Source organism: Eleutherodactylus coqui, chromosome 9 (genome assembly GCF_035609145.1).
Source record: "Eleutherodactylus coqui strain aEleCoq1 chromosome 9, aEleCoq1.hap1, whole genome shotgun sequence".
Taxonomy (NCBI): Eukaryota; Metazoa; Chordata; class Amphibia; order Anura; family Eleutherodactylidae; genus Eleutherodactylus; species Eleutherodactylus coqui.
The window spans coordinates 122,301,078-122,328,873 of NC_089845.1; the positions used below are offsets into that span (position 1 = coordinate 122,301,078).

The 27,796-nt window shown below is 43.7% G+C and overlaps 1 protein-coding gene across 1 annotated transcript; it reads right to left on the bottom strand.

The window, feature by feature from the left end:
• Window positions 1–1,588: 1,588 nt before the first annotated feature.
• LOC136578397 (Y+L amino acid transporter 2-like) lies at window positions 1,589–27,777 on the bottom strand. Its single transcript, XM_066578441.1, has 10 exons — window positions 27,698–27,777; window positions 21,126–21,663; window positions 15,658–15,783; window positions 14,156–14,300; window positions 12,003–12,126; window positions 11,802–11,905; window positions 10,462–10,558; window positions 6,329–6,478; window positions 4,460–4,643; window positions 1,589–1,794 (listed from the first exon to the last, which is right to left on the bottom strand). The coding sequence occupies exons 2-10, from the start codon at window positions 21,637–21,639 to the stop codon at window positions 1,721–1,723; spliced, it is 1,518 nt and encodes a 505-aa protein (XP_066434538.1). The 5' UTR covers window positions 21,640–21,663; window positions 27,698–27,777; the 3' UTR covers window positions 1,589–1,720.
• Window positions 27,778–27,796: the final 19 nt, after the last annotated feature.

The following is a 27,796-nucleotide window of genomic DNA, read 5'->3' on the forward strand; positions in this document are numbered from 1 at the left end:
GGGGGGGGGGGGGGGTTAAAAAAAAAAAAAAAACCGTTTCGGCGCGGGACAACCCCTTTAAGGCCTCGTTCACACGGGTGATACAGCACCACCGCGAGGAAATGCAATGATATTACATCGCTGGTCCATGCGATATCGTAGCGATTTCTCTCGGTGATACCGTGACTTTGCGAGGATTTTTTTTTGGGGGGGGTGGGGGAGGCTGAAATATAAACCCTTCCCCGAAAATAAGCCGTAGATGAAGAAGAAAAAACAAAACCCATACATCACCTTAGACGCACTGCCAGCCCAGCCGCAGCTTTTCACCGGTCTTCCTACTGTCAAAGTTGCATCGCACGCAAACTGCATTTTCATGCGGTGCGATGCAACAGAGAGGAAAACTCCATAGGGAAACATGGGCTACAAAACCTCACAAGTTGCGTGCATATCGCCGGACCCGCAAGGTTTTTGTGTTGGGTTGTCGCAGGCTACAAAACGTCGCATGTGTAAAGTAACCCATAGGAAAGTATGGGCTTTTCATACATGCAATTTGTAGCATTGTCACAATGGGACAAAATCACGCGATCTTGTCGTCCATGTGAACGAGGCCTTGTATAAGAGTGTGCTGCTGCCTACATGTATTTGAAATGTATTTTCTAGACTTTCAGCTATGGTCCCGGAGGAGGAGGATTTTATTTAATCCACATAACAATTTAAAAACTTTTTTTAGCATTTGGCCCAAAACTTAGATAAGGAAACCGTAACAAAGTCATGCAGATCTTGTCAAATAGCCGTGGCATTATGTTATCAGCCAATGGTTAGTTATAACTGCACATAAAGTGAGAATGTGTAGTCTGGACAAGGATGTGGGTACGTAACTGGCTCAGAGATAGAAAGAAGAGGGTGGTTATTAATGGTATACTCTAATTGGGTTACAGTTACTGGGGGCAGTATTGAGCCTTATTTTTAATATTTTTATGACGATGTGCAGGGATCATACCATAAAATGTCAATATTCGCATCGGTACTCAGGAAGGACATATCAGAGATTGAGCAGGTACACAGATGGGCAACTAAAGTAATAAATGGAATGGGTGGACTACAATACCCAGAGAGGTTTTCAAAAATGGGATTATTCAGTTTAGACCTAATAACTATGCATAGATATGTCGGTGGACAATATAGAGATCTCTGCCATCATCTGTTTATACCAGAACTGTGACTGTAACAAGGGGGCACCCTCTACATCTAGAGGAAAGAAGGTTTTCAACATAGAAGGGGGTTCTTTACTGTAAGAGCAGTGAGACTATGGAACACTCTGCCTGAGGTCGGATGTACTGATGGCGAACTCAAAAGAATACGAGGGGGGCCTGGACACCTTTTGAGTGTAATAATACATGTTTTAGTCACTGATTACTTCAGAAGGGTCAGTGATCCGGGGATTATTCTGATTGCCAGATTGGAATCAGAAGGAAATTTTGAGTGATAATTGATACTGTAGGTAAGGCAGTATTATTGACTTGAAGCTATAGGATATCTATGCAGTTTTCAATGAATGTTCAGTTAGACTCGTGTAGAATTAATCCATAAATTGATTGTAAATGTCAATTTTAATGAAAACAAAAATCATAAAAACGTTCTAATTACATCAAAAACTGTATACAGAATATTCAGTGCAAGACAACGTAATAATAATCCATCATCAGGAACAAGTTAACTCGGAAGTTAGTAATATTGGCCCTTAAACGTTCTTCTCTTCATCCAGGTCCGTTAGGCAGCAGTTGCATAGAATTTGCATGTATTTCGTTATCCAAGCTGCAAAAGGTAATAAAAATAAGGACACAGTTATTACGGAATGTTCCAGAACTTTCTGTTATTCTAAAACTTTATATAAAAATAAGCCTGAATGCACATGGTTGGGTTGGATCCCGCAGCGAAATCCAACGCTATGCCGGACGGTGACCCCTGCGTACTTATCTGTATTCTTCATAATCTGTATGGCGGATGTGTCGGTCTGCGCACATGTGCAATACACATTATGCTGCCTCTAGGCCATGACGCGGATTCCGTGAACTTTCCGCAATGATGATTGCAGAAGGGCCGCGGATTGGACGACTTTCATTGACTTCAATGGAAGACGTCTACACAGATTCTGCGCTGAAATAGAACCTGCTGTGATTTTTCCCTCTGCGAGCGGAAGATCACAATTTATTTCCACTTGTGGACAGGGAAGAGCAATTTGCAATAGCATGTTTATAGGAAGTATTTTCAGCGGAATCCAGAGATGGCCTAAAACCCTTTAAAAGCGTTTCATACAAATGCCATGTCCCCAGGAGAGGTCTTCACCGAGGCAGTAATTGTCTATATTGAGTATCAAGAAGCCCTTCACAGTGATAGACACATTAAAACAATGATATGTATTAGGGTTAAATTAAAATAAGACTAGGGCTAAACATAAACAAAACAACACACATCACGCAATTTCTTATCGTTACTGGATCATATTTATAAGAGGCTTCAGTAAACAAAATTGAGAGGGGCTGGCCTCATGTATGTGAGTCAGTATAGTGAAGTCTCAATAGAGGAGACTAATTCACTGTAAAATGACACGAGCCGTAAAGTAAGTCATACTGAGAACTATTAGGCAGAACAACAAGGTATTAGTGTATCTTGACACCACCAGGAAGTCCTGGTGGAGTCAAGATTGACGGGGGGAGCGGGGGGGGGGGGGGGGGGTGACGCTCCCTTGTCCCTGATTGGCTGTTCAGCTGGCAAGGCTGTAGGTCCTGGAAGGACAGTGAAGCGCCGGAGCCGAGAATACAATGAGGAGAAAGAGCGCTGAAGCACCTTCTCCTGCAGTGCAGAAGCACCCCTGGCCCGTTGTAATGTAAACGCACGCTGCAGCCCCACAGCAGGGATGGCAGAGCGGTGCGGAACAGCAGCCAACATGTTAGAAAGGCCCTATCCCTAAGTTTAACTACTAAACAACGTGGTTAGTGCACTGATGTATCTTGGCCAAAATCCAACTAATACCTTGTAATTATTATCTATTATTCACATGCAGTGTGGCTTTAAAATGCCAGGGGGAGCCCAGGGTGGCGGTACCAATGTGGTTCACTATTTGAAGTGCAGGGCAACCCGCCAAACTATTATGGCATCATTAATAGGTTGCTGGTCTGCATGGTGCACTACATGTATCAAAAGGTCTGCCACTTTGTATCCACTCTGTGTGGGATTATACACCAAGCATCTACCCCCCTCTATATTAAGAGGCTGTGTGAGTGGCTGTCTCATCGGTATCCCTCACAGGTGCAATTGGCTCCCTCATTTGGTACTTAGCTACCTTAATGTTGAGGGGATGCAGCTATATGCACTCCTTAGGCTGCATTCCCACGAACGTATATCGGCTTGGTTTTCACGCCGAGCCGATATACGTCGTCCTCATGTGCAGGGGGGGGGGGAGGATGGAAGAGCCAAGAGCAGGAACTGAGCTCCTGCCCCCTCTCTGCCTCCTCTTCGCCACTAGGCACTATTTGCAATGAAAGGAGGTGGGTGGGGGCGGGGCTAAGTTCCAAAAAATTAGCCCCGCCCTGCCTCTCTCCATTGCAAATACTGCAGAGGGGCGGAGAGGAGACAGAGAAGGGGCGGGAGCTCAGTTCCTGCTCCTGGCTCTTCCATCCTCCCCCCCACCCGCACACGAGGACAACGTCTATCGGCTCAGCATGAAAACCGAGCCGACATACATTTGTGTGAATGCACCCTTAGTCAGTAAGTATATGGCCATTTTCTGTGATTGTTCCTAAACAACTTCTGGTTCGACTGACGAAGAGCCCAGAAACCAGCTAACTACCTGACTAAAGGTAATATGGTGCAAGACAGAGGAGAGATAGCGCCTCCGGCCTTGATGGCGGGTTGGAGGTTATGCTGCTCTATCAGACTTACTCAGAATAAATAGAGGTCCAAGTCCTCCCCTGTGGGCCTGGGAAGCAGGTATTGGACCAATGGAGACATGCCAGGTATAAAGATGGCTGACAATCACCCGCCCATATGACAAATGTATCCAAAAAGGGAGGGGGCGTGGCTAATAGCACATGACAGGTCACATGGGCGTGCTATTTACTATAGCTGGATTGTCAGCCGGAGGATGTCCCTAGGAGAGGCAACAAGCTGACATTTTTTGCAGGCATAGAAACAATCTTTATACCTTTTCCAATTAAAATGTGCCCCCTTTTTTTTGCTCCAACATTCTGTACCTGCTAATTTCTTAATACATCATAGGGGGTAGGAGGTGCTTTCCCTGAAATAGCTGAACAGTAAAAGTCTGGCTACCGAAAGTCACTACTCCATAGAGCATGATGAAGGATGCTGTATAGCTCACCCGCGTTCCCACAAGATCTTCCTCACTCAAAACCAAGATATCCTATTGGGTACTACATAGTGACATATGAGCTTCCATATACCCAGTAGGTTTCATACTCACCGCTAATACAAGTAAGCAATTTTTGACTCTTCTGAAAAGGCAGGTAAACGCCTAAGAAGTAGGCAGGAATCCCAGACAGCGCTATTCCAACACCGATCAGTGAATTAATAGCATCACTATAGAGGGGCACGATGACAAGGAAAAGGCTGCAGAGGCAATACACCACCGGGAAGAAGAGGCTGACCTGGAAGTAAGCAACAGTTCTATCAGAATTGTAAGGAAGAAGATATTTCTGCCGTACTATCTCTTAAAGGGATTCTCCGGGACCTTTTACTATTGATGATTGGTGCGGAAAGCGCTGGAAGAAGATACTGTATTGGCACTACAGACACAGCTCACATTGAGTTCATTGACAGCTGTGCTTGTAGTACCAAATTGGGCCACTGCAATATTGATAGCGCCATCTGCTTCCAGTGCTGGCCACACTGACAGTGGAGCTGGGGATCAGCTGAGATCCCGAGTAGTGGGTCCACACCGTTTACCTATTGATGACCTACCCTGATGATTAATCATCAATAGCAAAAGTCCTGGAGAACTCCTTTGAAGTTTATTATTATTAAATGTAGTGCTACATGACGGCCATTCAGATGACTAGCCATCCTTGTTATACAAGAACAGCTCAAAGTTCTTAGACAGCAGCTCTCCATTATAGCTTATAGTGGGGGATCCTGAGTGGCAGACCCCTCTGCAGCAAATCAGCGACATGTGAATGCACCTTTTCTGGGACTGCAACTCAGTTCTGTTTGAGAAAACGGGACTGAAGGTCCTTTTAGATGGGGAAATCGATAACACTGGGGACGAAATGGGGTGCATAGCCAGTTAAATCATGGCATGGCATGCACCAATGTAGATGGGCCCAGCAGTGCAGAAAAGTACAGTAAAAAGCTCTGATACGCGCGGCAGCCCGCAATAGCACTCCCTTCACAGCACAGATACATCTGTATGACAACTGTGACACCAAGTTTATATAGACTTTTATTTTTTACTGCTTTTGCACAATAAAAACACGTTTTTAAAGAAAAATAATCAAATCTGCATCGTTTGAAGAGTTGTAGTTCTTATTGGTACTTTTATGAGATACATAAGACTTTTAGGGCTTATTTGCACGAGGCTCTACGCCTCTCTCCTTCCCTCCGAGCGGTTTGCAATGGGAGTGGGCGGGATGGGGACGGAGCTAAGCTCCCGTCCACTGTCCATAGCCAGCAATGGGAGTGGGCGGACAGCCCCGCCCCCTCCCATTGCAAACGTCGGACTGGAGGAGAGAGGCAGAGAGACAGTGAGGGGAGGAAAGAGGGGAACTGCTTAGATGGAAGCGCATATCGGTCGGCCCTTTAAAACCTGACCGATATACGCCCGTCTGAATAAGCCCTTAGATTGCTTTTATTATGACAGCATCCTATCAGACTCTGCTGAGGTCTTAAAGGCTGGGTTACATGGCAAACATGGAGGCCTTTGTTAGGCCTTCAGCTGCCACATGACCCTATTGGTACCTTGCGATCACACTTAGGGGTGCTGATTGGTGATAGAAAATGCCCCCTCTCCCCCCGTTATCTGCTTACATGCTACAGTTGCTATTGATTGTGGCATGTAAACAGTTAAACTGCCATGATCTGAGGTTTCTCTATTTCTGGCGGTTAGAGCAGGAGCCTGGCTGTCAGTAGTCAGGTTAGCCACCGGCTTGTGTATGTGCAGGTTTAAAACCCAGGTCAATAAAAAGGCGCATTGGGCGTGACTAAGGGGCTAAAATGGATTCAAGAAAATATTCTGCGCCTTTTATTTATTTAGACACTTACAATTGTCTAAAATAATCCGGAAAACCTACTTTATGGAATGTCTGCTGTGAGGACTTCTTTTTGAATGATGTCCTACCTCCACGGGACGAGGCCTTCCAGGTTGGGTGATTCTTAGTACTATTAATCCAGCGACAGAAAGTCCCACAAAGAACCAGTAGCTGAAGCTGTAGTAGTTAATCAGCTGGAAAACATCCTCCACCAGCAGGTATAATATGGCCGTCAGAGCCTAAAAGGAAGAACACTACATGACGTTTGTGACATATTAATCTGTACGGCAGTATGTGTGCGCAGATTCTGCACCTGGAACCATGTTGCAATCTGTGGGCTCCCTGCTTCCATTATGTGCAATGAAAATCTGGGCCGTAGTTCATACAGCTTGTATTATTTGTGTGCACAAGAAGTACATTACAACACGCACATGCATACGCGAATACGCAACGTCTATTCTGCACATGTGCTCGCAAATGCACTTACGTGTGTGTGTGACACCAGCCTGATATGTCAATTCTTGCCACAGAATCTGCATAAAATGTGCAGCCTCGGAGCGCTGTCCCCCCCTTCCCCTTTGCCATTGCCAGCAGGAATCTTTGACATTGTCCACTCTGACCACCAGCAGAGGCTGACCGTGAAATAGAAGTTGTTCAGAAAATCTGAATTTTCTGGTAAACGCCAGCTTCAAGTCGGCGTCACACGGTGGTATTTGCGCAGGTAAAATTTGTGTGCGCGATACATAGAGAATAGAACGCATTGACTTCTACAGTTCGCTCACATGCACGGATTTTCCTGCAAAAAAACAAAAAAAAACCCTGCAGCATGCTCTATTTTCCTGCACATGTTCACAGCAAAAGTCAGCATAGAAGTCAATGGGTGCATGAAAAAGTGGCGCACATGCCATGCAAGTACATTCTGTTTTTTACGCACTCATTTGGGCGATTTTGGTGTGTAAAAAAAAACTATAATATGAAAAAAACACAACTTCTTGAGTCCATAAAAACAATACGGAATGGACCCACAAGCAGCCTGATGAACACGATAATACACATGCCGATTTCAATGGAGAATCGTGTAAGTGCACATAAATAGAGTGTAAAGAACAAACGTGGTACAAAAAGCGTCCAGAATAACCCAATCTTATATATAAAACACTAAATCAGTCTGTTTGTGTCGTATATAAATCCACAGTTCTGGTCCGATTTGATTGAAATTTTGCATGAGTGTTCTTCAGCACCGGGCGATTAATACCAGCTCATTTTTGTTGCCCACTTTGTATATTCCAAGACTGCTATTCGTAAAAATTTTTTGAAAGCCCCATTTTCAATAGCCAATCCCTGCGCTTACAGCGCCATGCAACGCAGGGGTATATCACCTAGTGTGGAATAAAGAGGACCATGAGCCACTACAAGAAAGTCATGTAATAAATAAAGTATGGCAGGACAAAAAGTGGTCTATATACTAAACCTATAGGAGGAGTTATCTTCGGGAAATCCCCCATTTGTGGCTACTCCCTCCTATAGGTTTAGTAAGGTGACCAGACATCCCAATTTAGGTGGGATAGTCCCGCTTTGGGACCTGGTATCCCACTTTCCTCAGGGTTCCAAGCAGGACAGCCATTTGTCCCGCTTTCGGGATGTCTGGGCACAATGAAGGTGATTATTAGTAATAGTGTACCCTATATCAGCCCCAGTAGTAATAGTATTACTACTGTGACCACTGTGGGGGTCACTAATACTACTGGGACCAATATAAGGGTCACTATTACTACTGGGGCTAATATATGGGACAATATTACTACTGGGACTAATATAGGAGTCAATATTACTACTGGGGCTGATATAGGGGATACTATTATTATTATACTACTGGGGCCACTGTGCTCCACTTCACCTACTCCGAAGGCTTCCCACAGTCAGCGCTCCCCGACTTCTGGTTCCCAGCGACCAGATTAGGTGCGGTGGCGCTCGTCAGGTAAGGCCTCTACAGGCTGCTGGAAACCAGAAACCGGGGAGCATTGACAGAGAGAAGCCTTTGGAGGAGGTGAGGGGGAGCACCACATAGTATGGGATCGGCTGAGGATACACAACTGATTTTCAGTCAAAATCCGCAGCAATGATATGGATTTTGGCCGGCTGCACACGGCCGTGATGGGCTCCACCGCGAAATTCCGCGGCGGAGCCTGTCACGGCGCCCCCTGGAGACCCCATACTTACCTGCGGATCCGGCGTTCTCGCTCCTGCATGACGCTTCCCCGCCCACCTCCGCCGCGTCATGTGACACGCCCACCGTGTCACATGACGCGGTCGGCCATGTCACATGACGCGGCCAGTCCTGTCATATGACGCAGCGGCGGTGGGCGGGGAAGCGTTTTCACGCTATCTTCCGCTGTGCTACAGCGGAAGATAGCGTGAACGGACGGCTTCCATTGACTGCAATGGAAGCCGTCTGCGCGTACACCCGCGGCAAATAGAGCATGCCGTGGGTGAGGACGGGTGAATTCACGGTGCGGAATTCCGTGGTGTAATTCCGCACCGTGTGCCCTGAGCTATTAGGTTCAATAGAACCTAATAGCTGCGGGCAACGCAACAGATTTCCGCCGCGAATTACGTTCGTGGGAAGGAGGCCTTTGACTGTTTTTTTAGATGCAGAAATGCTGTGGAATTTGCTTCCTGTTTTCTTTGAACCGTCTCTGTACTTTTTATAACAACGGGGGTGAAATCATATGTCATCATAAGCCCCGCCCCTGACCACACCTTTTTATCCCCTGGGATTTATCCTGCTTTGACCCTGTGAAAATCTGGTCACCTTAGGTTTAGTATATAGACCACTTTTTGTCCTGCCATGCTTTGTTTTATGACTTTCTTGTAGTGGCTCATGGTCTTCTTTATTGCACATTGGATCATTGTGGGAGATCTTTGTAACACGTATGTACTTTATACTATGTTTATGTGCATATGTGTGTATGATTCTTGTTTGAAATCAGCATGTGTATTATTGTCTTCATGAGGCTGCTTGTGGGTCCATTCTTTATGTTTTTATGAAAATCTTGTTATTCCCATGTTTGGGACTTTTGAACATTTTAAAATATTTTTGTGCCTAATTTGTGCAGATGTCAATAAAAGCTAATTTGTGTTGGGATTATTTATTGCTTATTACTTATCATTGTGTGCCTTGTCATCCACACACAGATTGTTTTGTTGCAGCATGTATATTGTGTGTGTGTGGAGTTTTAGCACCTTTTGATAGAATTTCCTTTCCTTAGATTCACATGGGCATATGCTTATTTGCGCATGCGTATTTGTAGGGCAAACACTGCTTTCTTGCATGTGTATCGGCGTATTTTACTGTACTTTTTGGGCGCGCAATAAAATACGCACGAATGGTCCCTGGCATTGAAATGGCTAATTGGTCTTAAAAAGTTCAAGATGTGCAATTACGCAGTTTTTCCACATCTGTGTATTCCATGTGTACTTGCACATCCCCATTGACTTCTGCGGGGGCTTTTTTTGTGCAAGTGCGCAGGAAAATACAGCATAGTGCTGTATTTTTTGCGCCACTGAAATGCGCATGAAAAATACAAGCATGTGGATGAACCATTTAAATCAATGGGTTCTATTCACTGCGTATTGCGTGTACAAATACGTGCACAAATATGCCCATGTAAATCTGGCCTTATTGTTTAGCGGTGCTCCCTTGTTCCAGCACCAGAATAGGACATGTTGCGATTAGAGATAAGTGAGCATGCTCGGTAAAGGCAGATACTCGAGCGAGCATCGCTCTTCTCGAGTAACTGCATACTCGTCCGAGCGAATGCAGGTGTGTGGAGGGGGGGAGCGGAGGGGAGCAAGGGGGGGAGAGTGAGAGAGATCTCTCTCCTACCTGCTCACCCCCCCGCATTTGCTCGGACGAGTATGCAGTTACTCGAGAAAAGCAATGCTCGCTTGAGTATCTGCGTTTACCAAACGTGCTCACTCATCTCTAGTTGCGATTCTTTTTGAAACAAACCATTGGTCTGCGAAAAAAAAGTTACACGTGTGAATAAATGCATTCAGTTCATTGAATCCGAGTTCTGCCGGTTGCAAATTTGGAGAGAATTTGGATGTTAAATTTGAACAAACCCTAACTATAGCATTTTTCATGATCCAATATGAATAATTTACTTGTATATTAGTCGCATCGCTGACGCTATTCTTATTATAGCGTTATGTCTCTTACATTGAAGAGAAGGGCGGGCACTGGAGTAAAGTTCTGCAGGTGAATCAGGCTGAGACTTGCAGGTAGGTGGCCTTCACGTGCTCCAACATAAAAGAGTCTAGGAGAATATAAAATATATTCCTACAGGTCAGGCTCATATAATAAACCGTATAATTAGTAATGTAATGATAGAGAAGGGTCTTTTTGAATGAACACATATCTTTCATACACACAACAGCACTGAAGTTGGCATGTATGCATGTCTCCCATTCATCTGGTTTATGCTAATAGGGTGTCCTTTCTGTACAGAATAGGGTAATAAAGTACGCTCTTCTTCTATACAGAAATATATAGTTGTTTTTTTTTTTACAATCGGAGCCCATTTGCGCATACAGTAGAATATGTCGAATTCTTCTCTTATGGGCGCCTCATGCAGTATGAGAACAGAGCCTTATAAGCATTCCACCCCACATCTACTCTTTTGGCATGGATATTGATGGCTAGTGAGACCGCATATGAGAAGCCCTGTTGGTCTTCCCGCACATAGAAGAATACAACGAAACTGTTGAAACTCTGTGTGCCGCCATACCATGATCTGTCAGGTGCCATATGTGGGAGATGCTGTCCCGTATAAATAGTGCTTCTAGGAAAGAATAGCTCCGAAAGTACATCATCCAGTAGAGCATGCCACTATTTTATAAATTCATATGGAACTTGACAAGAAGAAACCCTCCATACACTTCCGTATACAATTAAAGGAACATCTATTGTACCCTGGAGGTCTCATATGGGCACCTTTATTACATCTGTACACAATGGAACTGTAATATTGGTGTGTGCATGTAGCCTCAGAGTGATCCTCTGGTCCCAGGACAAAATTTATCCAGGGACTGGAAGGGAGCAGTTTTATTACCTGGTGCTGTCCTCTTCCTAGTTCAGTTGCTAATCTACCTGTTTCTTCTTCATACTTTCAAGATGGCCTCAACCATTCTTAGACTACCTAATGCAAACTAAGCACTGGTGGTGCAACGGTAGTCATGCTGGTCTGATTGGTCAGTGCTGTTCAAAAGACAGGTACTGGCCAATCAGCAAGCAGTATGCACTGCCTGACTACTGATGCATTGAGTAATGAAGTTAGCACCATGACAATATTGGGAGATTGATGAGTAGCCCCAGGAACAGGCGGGTTGGCGAATTCAGGAAAAGGATGACACCAGGTAATATAACACCCTCCTCTGGACAAATTTTGTCCATCCTAAGACCAGAGAGTTGCTTTAATGCTCAGTTGAGTACAAGGTGATATGTGTCAGATGTTGGCAGTATTATTTACAAGCTTATTACTTCACTTGATATTTTCTTACCTTGAAGCAGCAATTATGGATGAGTTTAGTCCACCATAACAAGACATTGCCACTGCTATTGGGATAAGCCATTTGGCATGGCCAAGCACTTCATTTCCGAATGTCTGTGGACACAGTAATAATAAGTCATACTTGATGATATTAAGGATCGCTATAGTTTTATGGAATGGTTTCTGCAGCACTATTGTTAGGAGGAATTACCACAGCCACGGCGTCACTTGTGAGAACAGCTGCCATATCCAGCACCACATAGTACGCCACATTGGTCAGCAGATATATTATGGTAACTATTGGCATCGAAATGGCGATCGCAAGCGGAAGGTTCCTGGAAAAAACAAAATCATAGTAACAAATTATGAAAGAGTAGAACCTAAAGACCCATCAGTGAAAATATATAATATTATGTTACATTGATTGTATTTTGTATCAAACCTTTGCATATTTGATTTAATTTGTCATATATCATTTAAATAAGTTTTCCAGCACTACATTACTGATGATGTATCTTCAGGATAGGTCATCGATAGTTGATCAATGGGGGTCCGTATCTCAGAATCCCAGCCAATCAGCTGATGGAAATGACAGCAGTGCTTATGAGAGCATCACTGTCATGTCAGTCCATACCAGTGGCATACATTGTATAGCAGATGTGCCTGATATTACAGCTCAGTCCCATTCATTTGAATGGGCCTGACTTGCTCTCCGGCCATATGACCCATGTACGTAATGCCACAGGCCTGAGAAGAGGCATAGGCACTCACCCAGGTACCATGGCCTCTAGAATCAGCTGATCGGCAGGGATCCTGAGAGACAGACCCCCGCTGATCAACTATTGATGACCTCTACTGAGAGTAGGTTATCAATAGTATAGTCCCAGAAAACTCCTTTAAAATCTATACTAAAATGTATGAAAGAATACAAGCACCTTAAGTGATGTATGGATTGTAGAGATGCCGCCAGGAAGAGTAACAGTAACCATAATGACGGTAATTTTTCTAACATTGAGAATAACTGATAATTAAAGGTGTTACCCAGGTAAAAGTACATTTTTGGAAATCATATCAGCCTGCTGGAAACACAAACAAAATCATATTCTCCTCATCCGATAGCCCATCAGTGCCTGATCCTCCGCCGCCCTCTACTTCATGCTGCATCACAGATGAAGTCCCGAGAACAGGAAGTGTGACAACTGCAGCTAATCTCCTGCCAAAGTAAACTGGGGATTGGCTGCAGCAGTCACATGTTCCTGTTGTCATCGCTGCAGCAGAAAATAGAGATCAGGTAGCGGTGGAACTGGGAGTGGTGATGGTGGGGGGATAACATGAGATGAGTATGGCTTCATTTAGGTTTGTACAGAAGGCTGCGCATTAGTGTTGAGTGAACCAAAACAGTCCAACACTGTTATGAGTCGAACTTTACTAAAAGTTTGGCTTGGTGCAAACCTGAACCTCGTCTTGGCCGAACCTTTTCCTTCTCCTCCTTATTTGCATTTATTGGTATTATTTTCTATTTGGCTAATACGGATCTGTATTCGCTGAGTAGAAAATAAAACCAATGACAGCAAATATAGAGGTAAATACAGATCAAACAATGATGAAAATACTGATGACTTAGGGTGCCTACCCACTGGCGTTTTTTTTTCCCTGCGAAATTCGCAGCATTTTTTTTCTGCAGGGGTCTATGGGACTTGTAATGTTAAAATCGCGATCGCGCAAAATCGCAATTTACCAGTAGGCACCCTTAGGTTGGTTTCACATCTGTGCTCAGGGTTCTACTTTCCTGCTCCGTTCGGGAAGCAGGAAAGGGGAATCCCCATGGCCAAACGACTTTGTCTCTGGACGGAACTGAACAGCCCCAAATGGACCCCAATGACTATAATGGGGTTCGTCCACTTTCGGCCTTTGCATGTAGTGTTTTTTCTTCTGGTACATTGAGCAGGATCTGTGATGGAACCTCCGGCCAGAAGTTCTGACGCAGATGTGAAACCGGCCTTGGGGTTGCAATGTCATCTGTAACATGTCGGTATTGCGGATCCGTGATGTGTTACAATATGCTTGTGTGAAACTGGTCTTGGTGACGCTAAAAATGATCACAGTAGCTCATGGGTTAAAGCCGTTGCCTTCCAATATTGTGCACCTATCTGACCATGGCAAGGTTTGTAGGGATGAAGGGAGACTAGACTAACTATGGTGGGGACCGGACTGATGCGAGTGTTCAAAATCTGTGTATGGTACTGCAGGATGTGTGATATTGTATAAAATGTAACAAGGCACAGAAAATAAAATACTAAAATATATAATGTGCGGAATAAAATATTTGTTAACAGATGCAGAAAGTTCTCCAGAAGAACAAACCTTTCTGGATTCTTCATTTCTTCCGTAACAAAGTTCAGCGTGTCCCATCCAGAATAAGAATAAAGGGCGGAATAGAGGGCGAGAGCCATAAATCCCACATTACCGGTGGAGCCTTCAAACGGAGCCTGTAGATTGTAAGTGGCACCTAGGAAAAGAGCAGTGAGTGTGTAGCATCATTGGTGTTTAGAACTCCAAGTTGGTATTACTTACTGGAGAAGTACTTAGTGGAGACATGTTTAAGCTACACTATGATTTAAGAGCCCTTTTGGTTATTGTTAAGGTCTAAGGCTGGCATCACACAGGTGTATTTACGCACGCAATAGGCAGAGAATAGAGCCCATTGATTTCAATGGGTTCGTTCACATTTCTGTATTTTGCAGGGGATTTGGAATGCGCAAATAAACTATAGCATGCTCTACTTTTCTGCGCATTTGCGAACCACAGATCCCCATACACGTCAATGGGGGAGTTCAAGTGAAATGTGCAGGAAAATATGTGCATGAGAACAAACCCCTTAAAATCAATGGGTTCTATTCTCTGTATTGCGTGCACAGATTTTGCGTGTACAAATATGTGCGCAAATACACCCATGTAAATCCGGCATTAGCAGAATGCAAAACCAATATATTAGGCCCTTTTAGATGTATTTTTTAGGAGATCTTTTCTCCTATATATCTCTTTAGATCAAAAGGAGGGTTCACTGCTCAAGGGGGAAGGCCAAACATTACTTAAAGGGGTTATTCAGCTCTGTAAAGTTAATGGCCTATCCTCAGAACAGATCATCAATATGTAATCTGTGGGGTCCGCCGCTTTGGATCCCCACCAATCAGTTGACTGAGGGCTCTGTGGCGCTCATTTAAGCACCTTTGCTTCTTCAACATCTGAGCATGATCATACAAGCCCTTCAATCAGCTGATGGATGGGAATCCTGAGTGGTGGACCCCCATGGATAAGATATTGATGGCCTATCCTGCCTTTAAGGAAATATTAGGGAATGTTCTCCTTTCTTGTGCCGTAATCTAATTCTTCTTCTGCTGTAAAAAAAAGAATGCACGGAGTAGCAGATCTCCTAAAAATGAGGGGCGTTAGAGCCTGGTAATATCTCATTTTCTTATTCTGTCCAGAGTTCTGTTGAGCTTTACATCTGGTTCGCCAAAAACAAGACCTTGTATGTAACCATTGACCACCGTTGATGAAATCTTCTGATTCACCATGCTATTGTTTCCAATTCAAAATGCCAGAAATGACCAGAAAGTTGGCGAAATGGATGGCTAGAGGTTTCTGCTTCAGCAGATTCCATCAATGGTGGTCATTGATTCTGTTCTGGTTCCATCCAACGGTTCTGTTTTCAGGGATTCTAATGTAAAATCTGATGGAACCCAGGACGCAATTAAGAACAAGATGCGAATAGGCCCTTAGCCACTGATTACACCGAATATAATTGTTGTAATACGGTTCATTAAAACTTGACACCATTTATAAAAACACAGTAATAACTGTACCTTGGCCAATCTTCACAAGACCTACTAAGATGATCATGAGGAGAGCCAAGATCTTGGCGTAGGTGAAGACATCCTGAACTCTTGTTCCCCATTTGACATGGACACAATTGATGAATGTTAAAGTACCTCAATGTGAAAACAAATGAATACAAATTAAATGAATAACACAAGTACAGTAATCTTTATATTTACTCTAAATTACCCTAGTGAACAAATACTGCCCTTTAACTTCCAATGGAGACGAGTTAAAGTCTAGATCAAGCCTGCACAACATAAGGCCTGTGGGCCACTAGTGATCTGCCTAAGGATTTCTGGTGGTCCGCAGACTGTGACATGACTATGATGTCTACAGGCTAGCCTCTTGATATCATAGTCATGTCACTGTCTGTGGCATAGTAATGTCACACTATCAGTAAAGGAACTTTACAGAATCACAGTCATGTGACCGTCCGCCCAATACAGCTGCGTGACTTGAAACTGGTGTGAAACACTCAGATAACACCTGCTATGCCCTCCCTTGCTGCAGTCACATGAATGTGATGTCAGGGAAGGTCCTTTAGGCCTCGGAAACGGCAGTGCAACCAATAGTGGTGCAGGAGAAGAAAGTGTTGTAGCGGTGCAGAAGGTTTCTCCCAAGAATCCAACAGCGGAGCACTTTTTTGGACAGCAAAATTTTTTTTTTTGGGGGGGGGGGGGGGGGGGGTGACATTGTAAAATGAGTGATAAAAAGAAACAGATGATCAACTCAGAACAATAGGGTGTCTAATCCAGAGAGGACAAATAGATACTTGTTTACACAAGAGACAAAATATTGTGCCTTGTTTGCCGGGAAGTTATAGCTGTTCCAAAGCAATAAAAACTTTGTTGCCATTTCGAAGCCACAAAAAACTTATCTGTGGCCCCGAGAGGTTTGCCTATTTTAATTTTGGCCCTTACCTACCGGAATGTTATGCAGATCTGGTCTAGATAATATCTAGATTATTTGCAGGTGACATTGTGAATGATAGGTGAATAGAGATGAGCGAGCATACTCGTTAAGGACAATTACTCAAGCAAGCATTGTCCTTAGAGAGTACCTGCCCACTCGGAAGAAAAGATTCGGGTGCCCGCGGGGGGCGGGGAGCGGTGGGGGAGAGCGGGGGGGGGGGGGGGGGGAACGGAGGGGAGATCTCTCTCTCCCCCCCACTCCCGCAACTCACTGCTCCCCCGCGCCGGCAGCCGAACCTTTTCTTCCGAGCGGGCAGGTACTCGCTAAGAACAATACTCGCTCGAGTAATTGTCCTTAGCGAGTATGCTCGCTCATCTCTATAGGTGAATAAATGAACATTATTTATACAAGAAGCCATATTTTATATTCTGCTGCCTTGATAAAGCTCCTCTGCATGGGGTATATAACATCACACCAAGTATTCTTAGGTATTGTATAAAGCCTGAGATCCCTCCCAGGGGGTGAGCTGAGCGATGACAACGGCAGCTCTAAGTATAACATATGCCCACATTTACTGGCACTTTACTTGGCTCACACATCAGTGAAGGGAATTAGCCCTGAATGTTTACAATGCTCAGAAGTGCAGTTGACAGCTCTATTCTGAAACCACAGGTGTCGTTATATCACAGTTTAGTGCTGGGAGATTGTAGAATAAAGCCATTAATGCTGTAAAACAAATGTTTCACAAATGCTCTGTATAAATAACTATAAGTATATAGATAGAAATTAGATAGCTATTTGATACAAATCACACACACATATCTAGTTATTCTGGGTTTGGCTTAGAATTCCCAGTCATTGTTATAAAGCTTGTTTAAAAAGTCTGACATTGACTTGCAGGAATGCTGCCCACAAATAGGTGGCGCTGCAGAGGTATTGTTCCATCTTCCCATTTGCATATTTCTTAGAGGAGCATGGATGGCCTATTAAATCTTATCACACAACTTCTAGGTGCTCTCCTTAAGGAGAAAATATACCCTTCCTGATCCATATCTATAGGCCTCTCACTGGCCAAGCCAGAAACCTACTGCACACTGATTAGGGACAACAGCTGCCTGTGTATGGTTATTCTGGGTTTGGCTCACAATTCCCAGTCACTGTTATATGGCTTGTTTAAAAAGTCTAACATTGACTTGCAGAAATGCTGCCTTCCAATAGGTGGCGCTGCAGAGGTATTGTTCCATCTTCCCATTTGCAACGACACATCTGTGCACATGTTATAATTCTGATTGGCTAAAAATCTCCCAACAGTTGCAAGAAAAGTAAGTCAACCCTTCAGTATTACCTGGATATCTGCATTGATTACTAATAGAGATGAGCGAACGTACTCGTTTCGAGTAATTACTCGAACGAGTACCGCTATTTTCGAGTACTTCAGTACTCGGGGCGCCGGGGGGCGGGGGGAGGCGTGGCGGCGCGGGGGGTAGCAGGGGGGAACAGGGGGAGCCCTCTCTCTCTTCCTCTCCCCCCCACTCCCCGCTGCAACCCCCCACTCACCCACGGCGCCCCCCAAATCTTTTCGCCTGAGTACGGAAGTACTCGAAAAACGCGGTACTCGGGCGAAAAGGGGGCGTGGCCGAGTACGCTCGCTCATCTCTAATTACTAATAAAATCACAGGCAAACAGTTGGACTGTTCATGTATATTATTGGGCACATTACAGTGACCCTCTGGTTTCAGTACAAAATTCTGTCCCAGAATAAGAGGGTAAATTTTAAAGTGCAGTTCTTGCAATGTGTATGTTTTTTCTGTTGCTGCTCATTCCACAGGATAAATATTGTTTTCATTTAATAAATAGGACTTTTACGGATGCAGTGATACAATGTTTTTATTTATTTACTTATTTGATGTGATGACTGGGGAAAAGATTTTTTTTCTTTTAATTTTAAAAAAATGTACTAATGATTCAAAAACCTAACTTTTATTAGGGTAGTTCAACTAGCGATTGTCTGATTGTATGTACAATAAATTGCAAGACTTCAGTAATGCAGTATATTACACTTTTACAGACATTCTATTAAAGGAGATGTCCCGCGCCGAAACGGGTTTTTTTTTTTTTAAACCCCCCCCCCGTTCGGCGCGAGACAACCCCGATGCAGGGGTTAAAAAAACCACCCGCACAGCGCTTACCTGAATCCCGGCGGTCCGGTGACTTCAATACTTACCGCTGAAGATGGCCGCCGGGATCTTCTACCTTCGTGGACCGCAGCTCTTCTGTGCGGTCCATTGCCGATTCCAGCCTCCTGATTGGCTGGAATCGGCACGTGACGGGGCGGAGCTACACGGAGCCCCTCTCTGGCACGAGCGGCTCCATAGAAGAAAGCTGAAGACCCGGACTGCGCAAGCGCGGCTAATTTGGCCATCGGAGGCCAAAAATTAGTCGGCACCATGGAGACGAGGACGCCAGCAACGGAGCAGGTAAGTATAAAACTTCTTATAACTTCTGTATGGCTCATAATTAATGCACAATGTACATTACAAAGTGCATTATTATGGCCATACAGAAGTGTATAGACCCACTTGCTGCCTCGGGACATCTCCTTTAAGCCCTGCCACAAGTAGTGCTTAATAGGAAGAAATCCATGACAAGTCTGGGAGCCTTCACAACATCCCACAATCTTGTTGCTATAGACAGAGAGAGAGAGCTGTGGAAGGAGCATGTGTGAGATTTCAGAGCAGCCAGTGGTAACGCCTGGAGCAGGGGCAACCATCAATAATCCAGAACTAGGCTCAGAACATAAAATGACTCAGTGATTTGGGAACCATTTGGCACCACCCAAATGTCTCTAAACAGGCAATTTACATACGTATAGCTTATGATTAAAGCAGGTTTTCAGGCTTAAACAGACTAGAACTATGCTTATAAAAATATGTCAGCAAAGTGGGATAGAGCCTTGTTGGTGCATTAATAGCCAGAAAACCGATGACAGGTTCCCTTTAAGTCATAATAGAGTACCTGAAGCTGTGACTTCTTGATAATATGAGTGAGTCTTCTGCGCCCATGACCCTGTTGGTGGTTCACCAGTTATCCTTCCTTGGACCACTCTTGGCAGGTACTAACCTCTGTACACTAGGAACACCCCACAAGACCTGTTCTTTTAGAGATACTCTGATCCAATCACGTAGTCATCACAATTTATCCCTTGTTTAAGTTGCACATATGATTATACCTTCCCATTTTTCCTACTCCCATCACATCAACTTGAAGAACTGACTGCTTACTTGCTACCTAATATATCCTATGCTTTAACAGGTACCATTGTCATGACATAATCAATTTGTGCGGTTAATGTTATGGCTGATCGATGTGTAGATACCCTAATAGAAGTCATCACTTATTAAACATAGCGTGATAAAGAGACTTGATAGTCTTGAAAGCTTCCATATACTCATTGTCAAGAAAAATCAAGCAGCAAGAAGAAGTTGTCAGAATCAAATGAAAAACATTCTGTATGTCATAGTAACGATGATATAAGTAAGTGATTACAATATCAGAGCAAAAGGAGAATTTATTGTGGAAAACTGTTCGGTCGCCTCTAGCTTGGATGCAAGATGTAATATGGGTGGGCATGGGGGCTCTAGTACCCATTTGTACCGCCTCTAGCTTGGATACAAGATGTAATACGGGTGGGCATGGGGGCTCTAGTACCCATTTGTACCGCCTCTAGCTTGGATACAAGATGTAATACGGGTGGGCATGGGGGCTCTCGTACCCTGTTGTACCGCCTCAAGCTTGGATACAAGATGTGATACAGGGGGCACGGAGGCTACAGTACCCTGTTGTACCGCCTCTAGCTTGGATACAAGATGTGATACAGGCAGGCATGGAGGCTCTAGTAGCCTGTTGGGTCACATCTAGCTTGGATGCAAGATGTGATATGGGCGGGTATGGAGGCTCTAGTAACCCGTTGTACCGCCTCTAGCTTGGATACAAGATGTGATACAGATAGCCATGGAAGCTCTAGTACCTTGATGTACTGCCTCTAGCTTGGATGCAAGACGTGATACAGGCAGGCATGGAGGCTCTAGTACCCTGTTGTACCGCCTCTAGCTTGAATACAATAATGCACTCCCTCTCAAACTCTGTTTATTGGGCGAAATCTCTTTGATTATGTTGTAGATGTGTCCAGTGGTCATCAAGATATGTGGAAAAAGAGGTCACTGCACACAAGTATCCTCTGAGACCCTTTTATAGGCCAAAAGTAGAACCACTTTTAGGGCCTAAGGTGACAAGACCATTCATCTAATCACCACAACTCTAATCATCTACATATCTGCCTGAGATGTAACTGCATGCCGGGTTTTGCAGTAAAACAACAACTCCTCCTATATGCTTGATTGTCTTTGACAATAAGTCTATATTCTTTCTGGTTAGACAATAAAAGTGCCACTTCCATAATATTTAAGTTTTTTCTATGAGTATTTAGCATCATGCAGTAATCTAAAATGAATGAGTACAAATCGCTTCCATTCATACTTACATATACAAGCTGCTGCAATGAGTCTGACTGCGGCATAAGGTGGTTCGCAATACGGGAAGATTGGTTGTACTATATAGTTAGCAAACGTTATTGCGATAATTGCTTGTGTGGTGGGCTCGATTATCAGTAATGAAGACCACAGTCTGATGAAGGCAATGAATCCTCCAAATGCCTCTAGTATATAAGCATAGCTTGCCCCTGACTTTATAATCGATGTCCCAAGTTCTGCATAACACAAAGCCCCGAACATGGAAAAGATTCCTCCCAGTGTCCAGACCACCAGAGACAGTCCAAACGATTCGCTATACATTAGAACGCCCTTCGGAGACACAAAAATCCCAGATCCAATCATGTTTCCAACGATTAAGGAGACTCCATTGAACAGAGTGATTTCTTGCTTCATCTTCATCTTGTGGTCCACGTTCCCCACAGTTCTTTGGCTTGAATCTACGTCCACCATTCCTTTTTTTTCACTATTGTGATTTGAGCAAAACAAAGTCCACGGAGGCGACATGGTGGATAATCTTCACAGCTTCACCTGGCATAGAGAAAACCAGAATATTATCCACATTCAGAGGTGTCAGTAAACAGAACGAGTAACATGACCCACGATGATCAGGGAGAATATATTAAAGTTGTGTTCCAAATTCTAAAAGTAGCTGCAACCAGTTCTTGGAACACCTTTAGATAGTAAATAGTGATGCTAAAGGATATCCCGTACTTTACTGGTAGTAAAAGAACATTTTGTAAAGTTCCCTGGAATCATCACTGCCTCTGATTTATTAACCCCTTAATGACGCGGCCCCTTTTTCTTTTTCCATTTTCTTTTTTCCTCCCCCTTCAAAAAAATCATAAATCCTTTATTTATCCATCGACGTCGCTGTATGAGGGCTTGTTTTTTGCGGGACGAGTTGTATTTTTAAATGGTGCTATTTAAAGTACCATATAATGTACTGAAAAGCTTTTAAAAAATTCTAAATGGAGTAAAATTTAAAAAAAAAAGACATTCCGCCATCTTTCAGTGCGTCTTGTTTCTACGGCGCACAAACTGCAATAAAAGCGACATGATAACTTTATTCTATGGGTCGGTACGATGACTACAATACCAAACTTGTATAGGTTTTTTCTTTACTGTGCTACTCTTTTTTCTTTCAAAGACCTTTCATTTTTTCAATTATTTTCTGCAATCATTTTGTGCGTGCAATAGCTTTTTTATTTTTCCGTCAACGTAGTTGAGCAAGGGCTCATTTTTTGCGGGATATCCTGTAGTTTCTGATAGTACCAATGTGGAATACATACCACTTTTTGATCGCTTTCTGACGTTCTTTTTTTTTTTTCGGACGACGTTTACCGTGCAGGAAAAATAATGCACTACTTTGATAGATCAGACTTTTACGGACGCGGCGATACCAAATACATATTTTTATTTTATGATTTAGATTTTTTTTAATAATAGATATGGCAAAAGGGGGGTGATTTAAACTTTTATAACTTTTTTTTTTTTTACAATTAAAAAAACTATTGATTTTTTTTAACTTTACTTTAAAGTTCCCCTGGAGGACTACAACCACCATGCTTTGATCGCTCCTGCAGTATGTATAGCATTACGTCATACTGCTATTTGACAGGCAGTCTATCAAGCCACCCCACGGGGATGGCTTGATAGGCAGTCTGCTAAGGCAGCCCTGGGGCCGTTTAGAAGGCCCCTGGATGCCATGACACCTGCACGGCTCCCCCGATCTCACCGCGGGGGGGCCGTACAGGACCGCTGAACATAGTTCGGCGGGTTTAAATGCTGCTGTCAGAATTGACCTCTGTCATAAGCGCAATACACAGAGAATAGAATCTATTGATTTTAATGGGTTCATTTTTTTTTTTTTTGCACGTGGTTCTCATGGGCGCTAAAAAATAGGACCTGCTCTATTTTGTGCACAATTGCACACCTAGGAGCCCCATAGAAGTCTATGGGAGGTGCGCAAATGGCCACATATATACGCGCACACCGGTGTTTCGTTTAGCTTGATTTAAATCAGTGCAGGGTAATTCCTCTGCCCATGTTAACTAGTGGTGCCTGTGCAAATATACACCATATTGTGTGCAGCCATACGTGAAAAGTACCCTCGTTAACTGAATAAAAAAGCTGCGCAAAGTTTTCAATACGACCGTGTGAAGAAGCCCTAACACCAAGGAAGAAAGCAATATGGGTCTCATGTATTATTTTGGTTTATACAGTGCTCCCAGTCATGTTACAAGGCCTGTTAAAAGATAGAACATTGAGGGCTCCTTCACACGGGCGAATTTGTGCGTGCTTTTACGTGCGTAAAATCAACATGCAAAATACACAGATAATAGAACACATTAATTTTAATAGGTTTCTTCTTACCTCCTATGGGAGGTATGCAATACCCTGCGCAGTTTCTTGAAAAAAAGAACACACCTGGAACTCATTAGGATAAATAGCTATTTAAATCAGGTGTGTTCGTCTGCCGTGTGCAAATGAACATGCCCTGTGTGCAAAAAGTACAGTACAATATGCCGATACGTGCATAAAAAAGACATGTACATAGTGCAAATAAACGTAAAAGCCCGTGGAAGGGGGCCTGACTTGCAGGAAGGCTGCCTGCTAGTAGGTGGCGCTGCCAACGCTTTGGAACGTCTCTCATTTGCAAACCAGTCACCGATCCTTTTTGCAGAGCCGATTTACAAATGAGAAGTGTAATGTGATTGGTGGCATTTATTTATAGTATGAGTTCAGCTGGTAAATGTCATCCTCTGACCACCCACATTCAGTCCCTTCTCGGCTTTAACAGCCAAATATGAGGAAATGGATCACATCTGGTTTGTGAGATTTACAAGTCTTGTGTGATGAAAGGCTATCTTCATTAACCCATTACTGCCATGTCTATTACTTTGATGCCGTCATCTACTTCTCGAAGTTCAGGTTTCCTCCTCCTCAACTTATCATTTAAAGAACCCAAACAATTTTAACATGCTGCTAAACACGGAACTTATTAAAGCGGTTTTCTGTGGCTGAAAAAAATCTAATGATCAGGAAATGGTGGAAATAAAAAAGCCATACTGCCTAAATAGCCCTCAGCTCCAGCAGAGCCCCGGTCCACACAACTCCGATCCCAGAAGAAGCTGCAGCGGTCACATGCTGTTCATTTCATGCTTCAGGGGTAACATCATAGTATTATAGAATGTAAGGCTGAAAAAAGACACATGTCCATCCATTTCAGCCTATCAGCCCACCCCCAATGTTGATCCAGAGAAAGGCAAAAAAAACCCTCATTAAGATAGAAAACAATTTTCCTCATTTAAGGGGAAAAAATTCCTTCTCGACTCCAATCTGGCAATCGGAATAATCTCTGGTGATAATGGCATTAATGGCACATGACTGTTGAAGCCATTGACAGAGCAGTGATGTGCACAATGAATGACAAGTGACTGGTGCAGCTTCTTTTGGGACAGGAGTGCCAGGAACCAGGTGTGCTGTGATGGACTAGGGGGACCATCAATTATTTATTTTCCACCATTTACTGCCGATTAGATTTGTTTCAGTCTTGGAAAATACCTTTAATATATTAACATACTACCGGCTAGTAATCACTTTGTGGCGCTGTGGCTGGATGCACACACTGACATCAGTGTGTGCTTCTGGGACCTTTCTCCCCCCCTCCCCTGACCTCTAATTCTTAGTTCTGCAGGAAAAGAAGTCAGGGGAGGAGGCGTTGCAACGGGCACACACACTTCCGTCTGCAGGAGCGCTGAGAGGCGTGCCGGTGCTCGGAAGACTGGAGGGTAAGTAGGTCGGTTTTAGGAGGGGGGTTCTATCAGTACTAAGACTACTGTGGGGGTCACTGTTACTACTAGGGTCGATATAGGGGACTCTATTAGTTATAGTGTTCCCTATATCAGCCCCAGTAGTAATAGTATTACCTCTGAGGCCACTGTAAGGGTCACTATTACTACTGGGGCCACTTTGGGGGGTCACTATTACTACTGAGGAAACTATGGGGATCACTATTACTACTGGGGCCACTGTGGGGGTCACCATTACTACTGACGCCACTGTAGGGGTCACTATTACTACTGAGGCCAATGTAGAGAACACTATTACTACTGAGGCCACTGTGGGGGTCACTATTAATACTAAGACCACTTTGGAGGACACTTGCTACTGAGCGCACTGTGGGTGACACTGTTACTACTGAAGCCACTGTGGGCATCACTATTACTACTGGCGCCACTGTGGAGGACATTATGACTACTGGAGCCACTGTGGGGATCACTATTACTACTGGCACCACTGTGGGGGTCACTATTACTACTGTAGTCACTATGGGGGACACTTACTACTGAGGCCACTATGGTGGATCACTATTACTACTAGGGCCAGTATAAGGGACATTGTTCTACTGAGGCCACTCTGCACATGGCAGCATACCTCAAACTGACTTACGGTATGTGTAAACATGGCGTAAATACTGTGAAATATCCACAGTAAAAATTTCTGCTGCAAATTCCGCAGCATTTCTGCATCCAAAAAACTACATCCTGTACCACTGGTGCGGATTATGACTGAAAATCACCCACATACTCATAGCTGATTTCATACTATGTGACGCTCCCCCTCACCTCCTTCGTAGGCTTCATGCTGTCAGTGTTCCCCAGCTTTCAGTTCCCAGCGTTGGTGGTCAGGTAACCAGAAGCCAGAGAGCGCTGATAGCGGGATGCCTGTGGAGGAGATGAGGGAAGCACAGCATAGTACAAAATCAGCTGCAGGTCCTCGGCTTATTTCCAGCCAAAATCCGAACCAATGGTATAGATTTCGACAGTTTTTTTGGATGCAGAAATGCTGTGGACTTTGCTCTGGCTTTTTTGAAATGGCCCTGTACAATTTATAACAATGGAGGTAAAGTTATATGTCTTAAGCCCCGCCCCCTGACCACACCCCTCTGTCCCGCTTTGACCCTGGGAAAATGTGGTTACCTTATATAATATGATATACAGTAAATTTTAGCGGAAATCTGCCCCAGCTCATAGCTTGAATAGATTTCTTTGTCTGGCGCATGCATGTCTCAAATAGCACCCAATACACTAAGAGGCGTGCTTATCAACATCTTTTGCACCCTTCTCTAAGGGCAGCATAAGATTGAACCTGTCACCTTGATTACAGTGATAGATCTGCTGTTCGTATCTGTGCAATTGTTTGAGAGAAACTTATTTTATTAGTAGCAGCAAATGTATAAAGGACTACTTATGAGCAGCAGCTAGCCTCACCTACCCCACCCTCCAGCCCCTGACTGTCTGTTGTCTGCCTCTTACTATGCATAGAGTGAGTTGCCTGCCAATCATTGGCTGGAAGGTGGGGTGGGTGTGGCTAGCCTGCAGCTCATGAATATACAGGACTAGTTCTGGGCCTGGGTGCTAATAATAAAATACAAGTTTCTCCCAAACTACTGCACAGATACACACAGTAGACACATCACTGTAGTCAGTGTCATGGACACTACCTTATGGTACTCTCAAAGGGGGCTTCAAAAAGATGTTGATATATGGAGTTTTCTGGGACTAATACATTATTCTTAGGGTAGACCATAAATATTTGGGGTTTAACCCTCACTACCAACAGGAAGAAGAGGCTGCAAAACTCCAGCAACCTCTCTGTTGCTTACTCAAGCATAGCAGCTCGTCCATAAGTTTAACCGTACTTACGGTAGTCATTCAAGTGAACACCCTATCCCCTTGTCATTTTCTTTCATTCCCACTGACTCCACATGGTGATAAACCGTAACAAACATACAGAGGTTTTCCATAGAAATCCCAGAATGATTTTTCTGTATACTTACTGTATCACTATCATTTTTTTGCATAGATCTGTCATACTTGTGACTATATGAAACTTTGTAACATATGCTATTGGAGAAAAGCAGCTTGTAGTTCCCACCATTGCCTGTAGGATAAATAATCAGAAATCTCCCGAGTCATAGAAAATATTTGTTGATTCCCATAAAGTGTTAATGAAGCAGAATGGGGGAAGGGGCAGCTGGAGGGAAACTTCAGATTGGCTAATAGCAGAGAGCACAACTATGATGTCACTCAAGGAAGAGCCCGCCCACCCAGCAGGAATAAAGAAAGAAAATATGTATTTACTGTATCGCAATGGTAAGGGAAAAGACCCAAAATATGCAGACTTCCCACAACATTTCTAGCAGCCCTACATTTAATACACATTAATTGTAATTTTTTTTTATAACAATGAAAACTCTAAGAAAAAATGCCATAATTGTCTGATAAGGCGAGTTCTCACCTCTGGCGCCTGCGAAGACTTGCTAGATTACTTGTGACATAACCTGTGTGAAGTGGGGACACCCTTTGAACATAAGGTCTTGTCCCAAGCTCTGGTTTGTCTTACCATATGTTCCAAATTGATATTTTAATACTATACATAAAAATGTACTGCAATAAAAAAAAAACCTTAAAAATAGCCAAAAACAAGTCTACAAAATCATATGGGAGGAGGGGGCTGATATTTTCTAACTAGTTGAGAAATTTTAGATCCATCTTACCATTACGGTCATTGTTCCTCTTGGTCTTTCGGAGAACAACATAGGTTCTTGTGTGAGGCAGCAGAAAATAGCAGTTTAGTCTGTGCACTGAAACAAACA

Excerpts from the sequence above, each read along its gene's own strand:
- LOC136578397 (XM_066578441.1), bottom strand. The coding sequence starts at position 21,639 with ATGTCGCCTCCGTGGACTTTGTTTTGCTCAAATCACAATAGTGAAAAA. Across the intron at positions 10,559-11,801 it reads TCCATAATTGCTGCTTCAAG|ACTCTTTTATGTTGGAGCAC; the intron begins GTAAGAAAATAT and ends ATATTCTCCTAG. Across the intron at positions 6,479-10,461 it reads TGCCCGCCCTTCTCTTCAAT|GCTCTGACGGCCATATTATA; the intron begins GTAAGAGACATA and ends TCTTCCTTTTAG.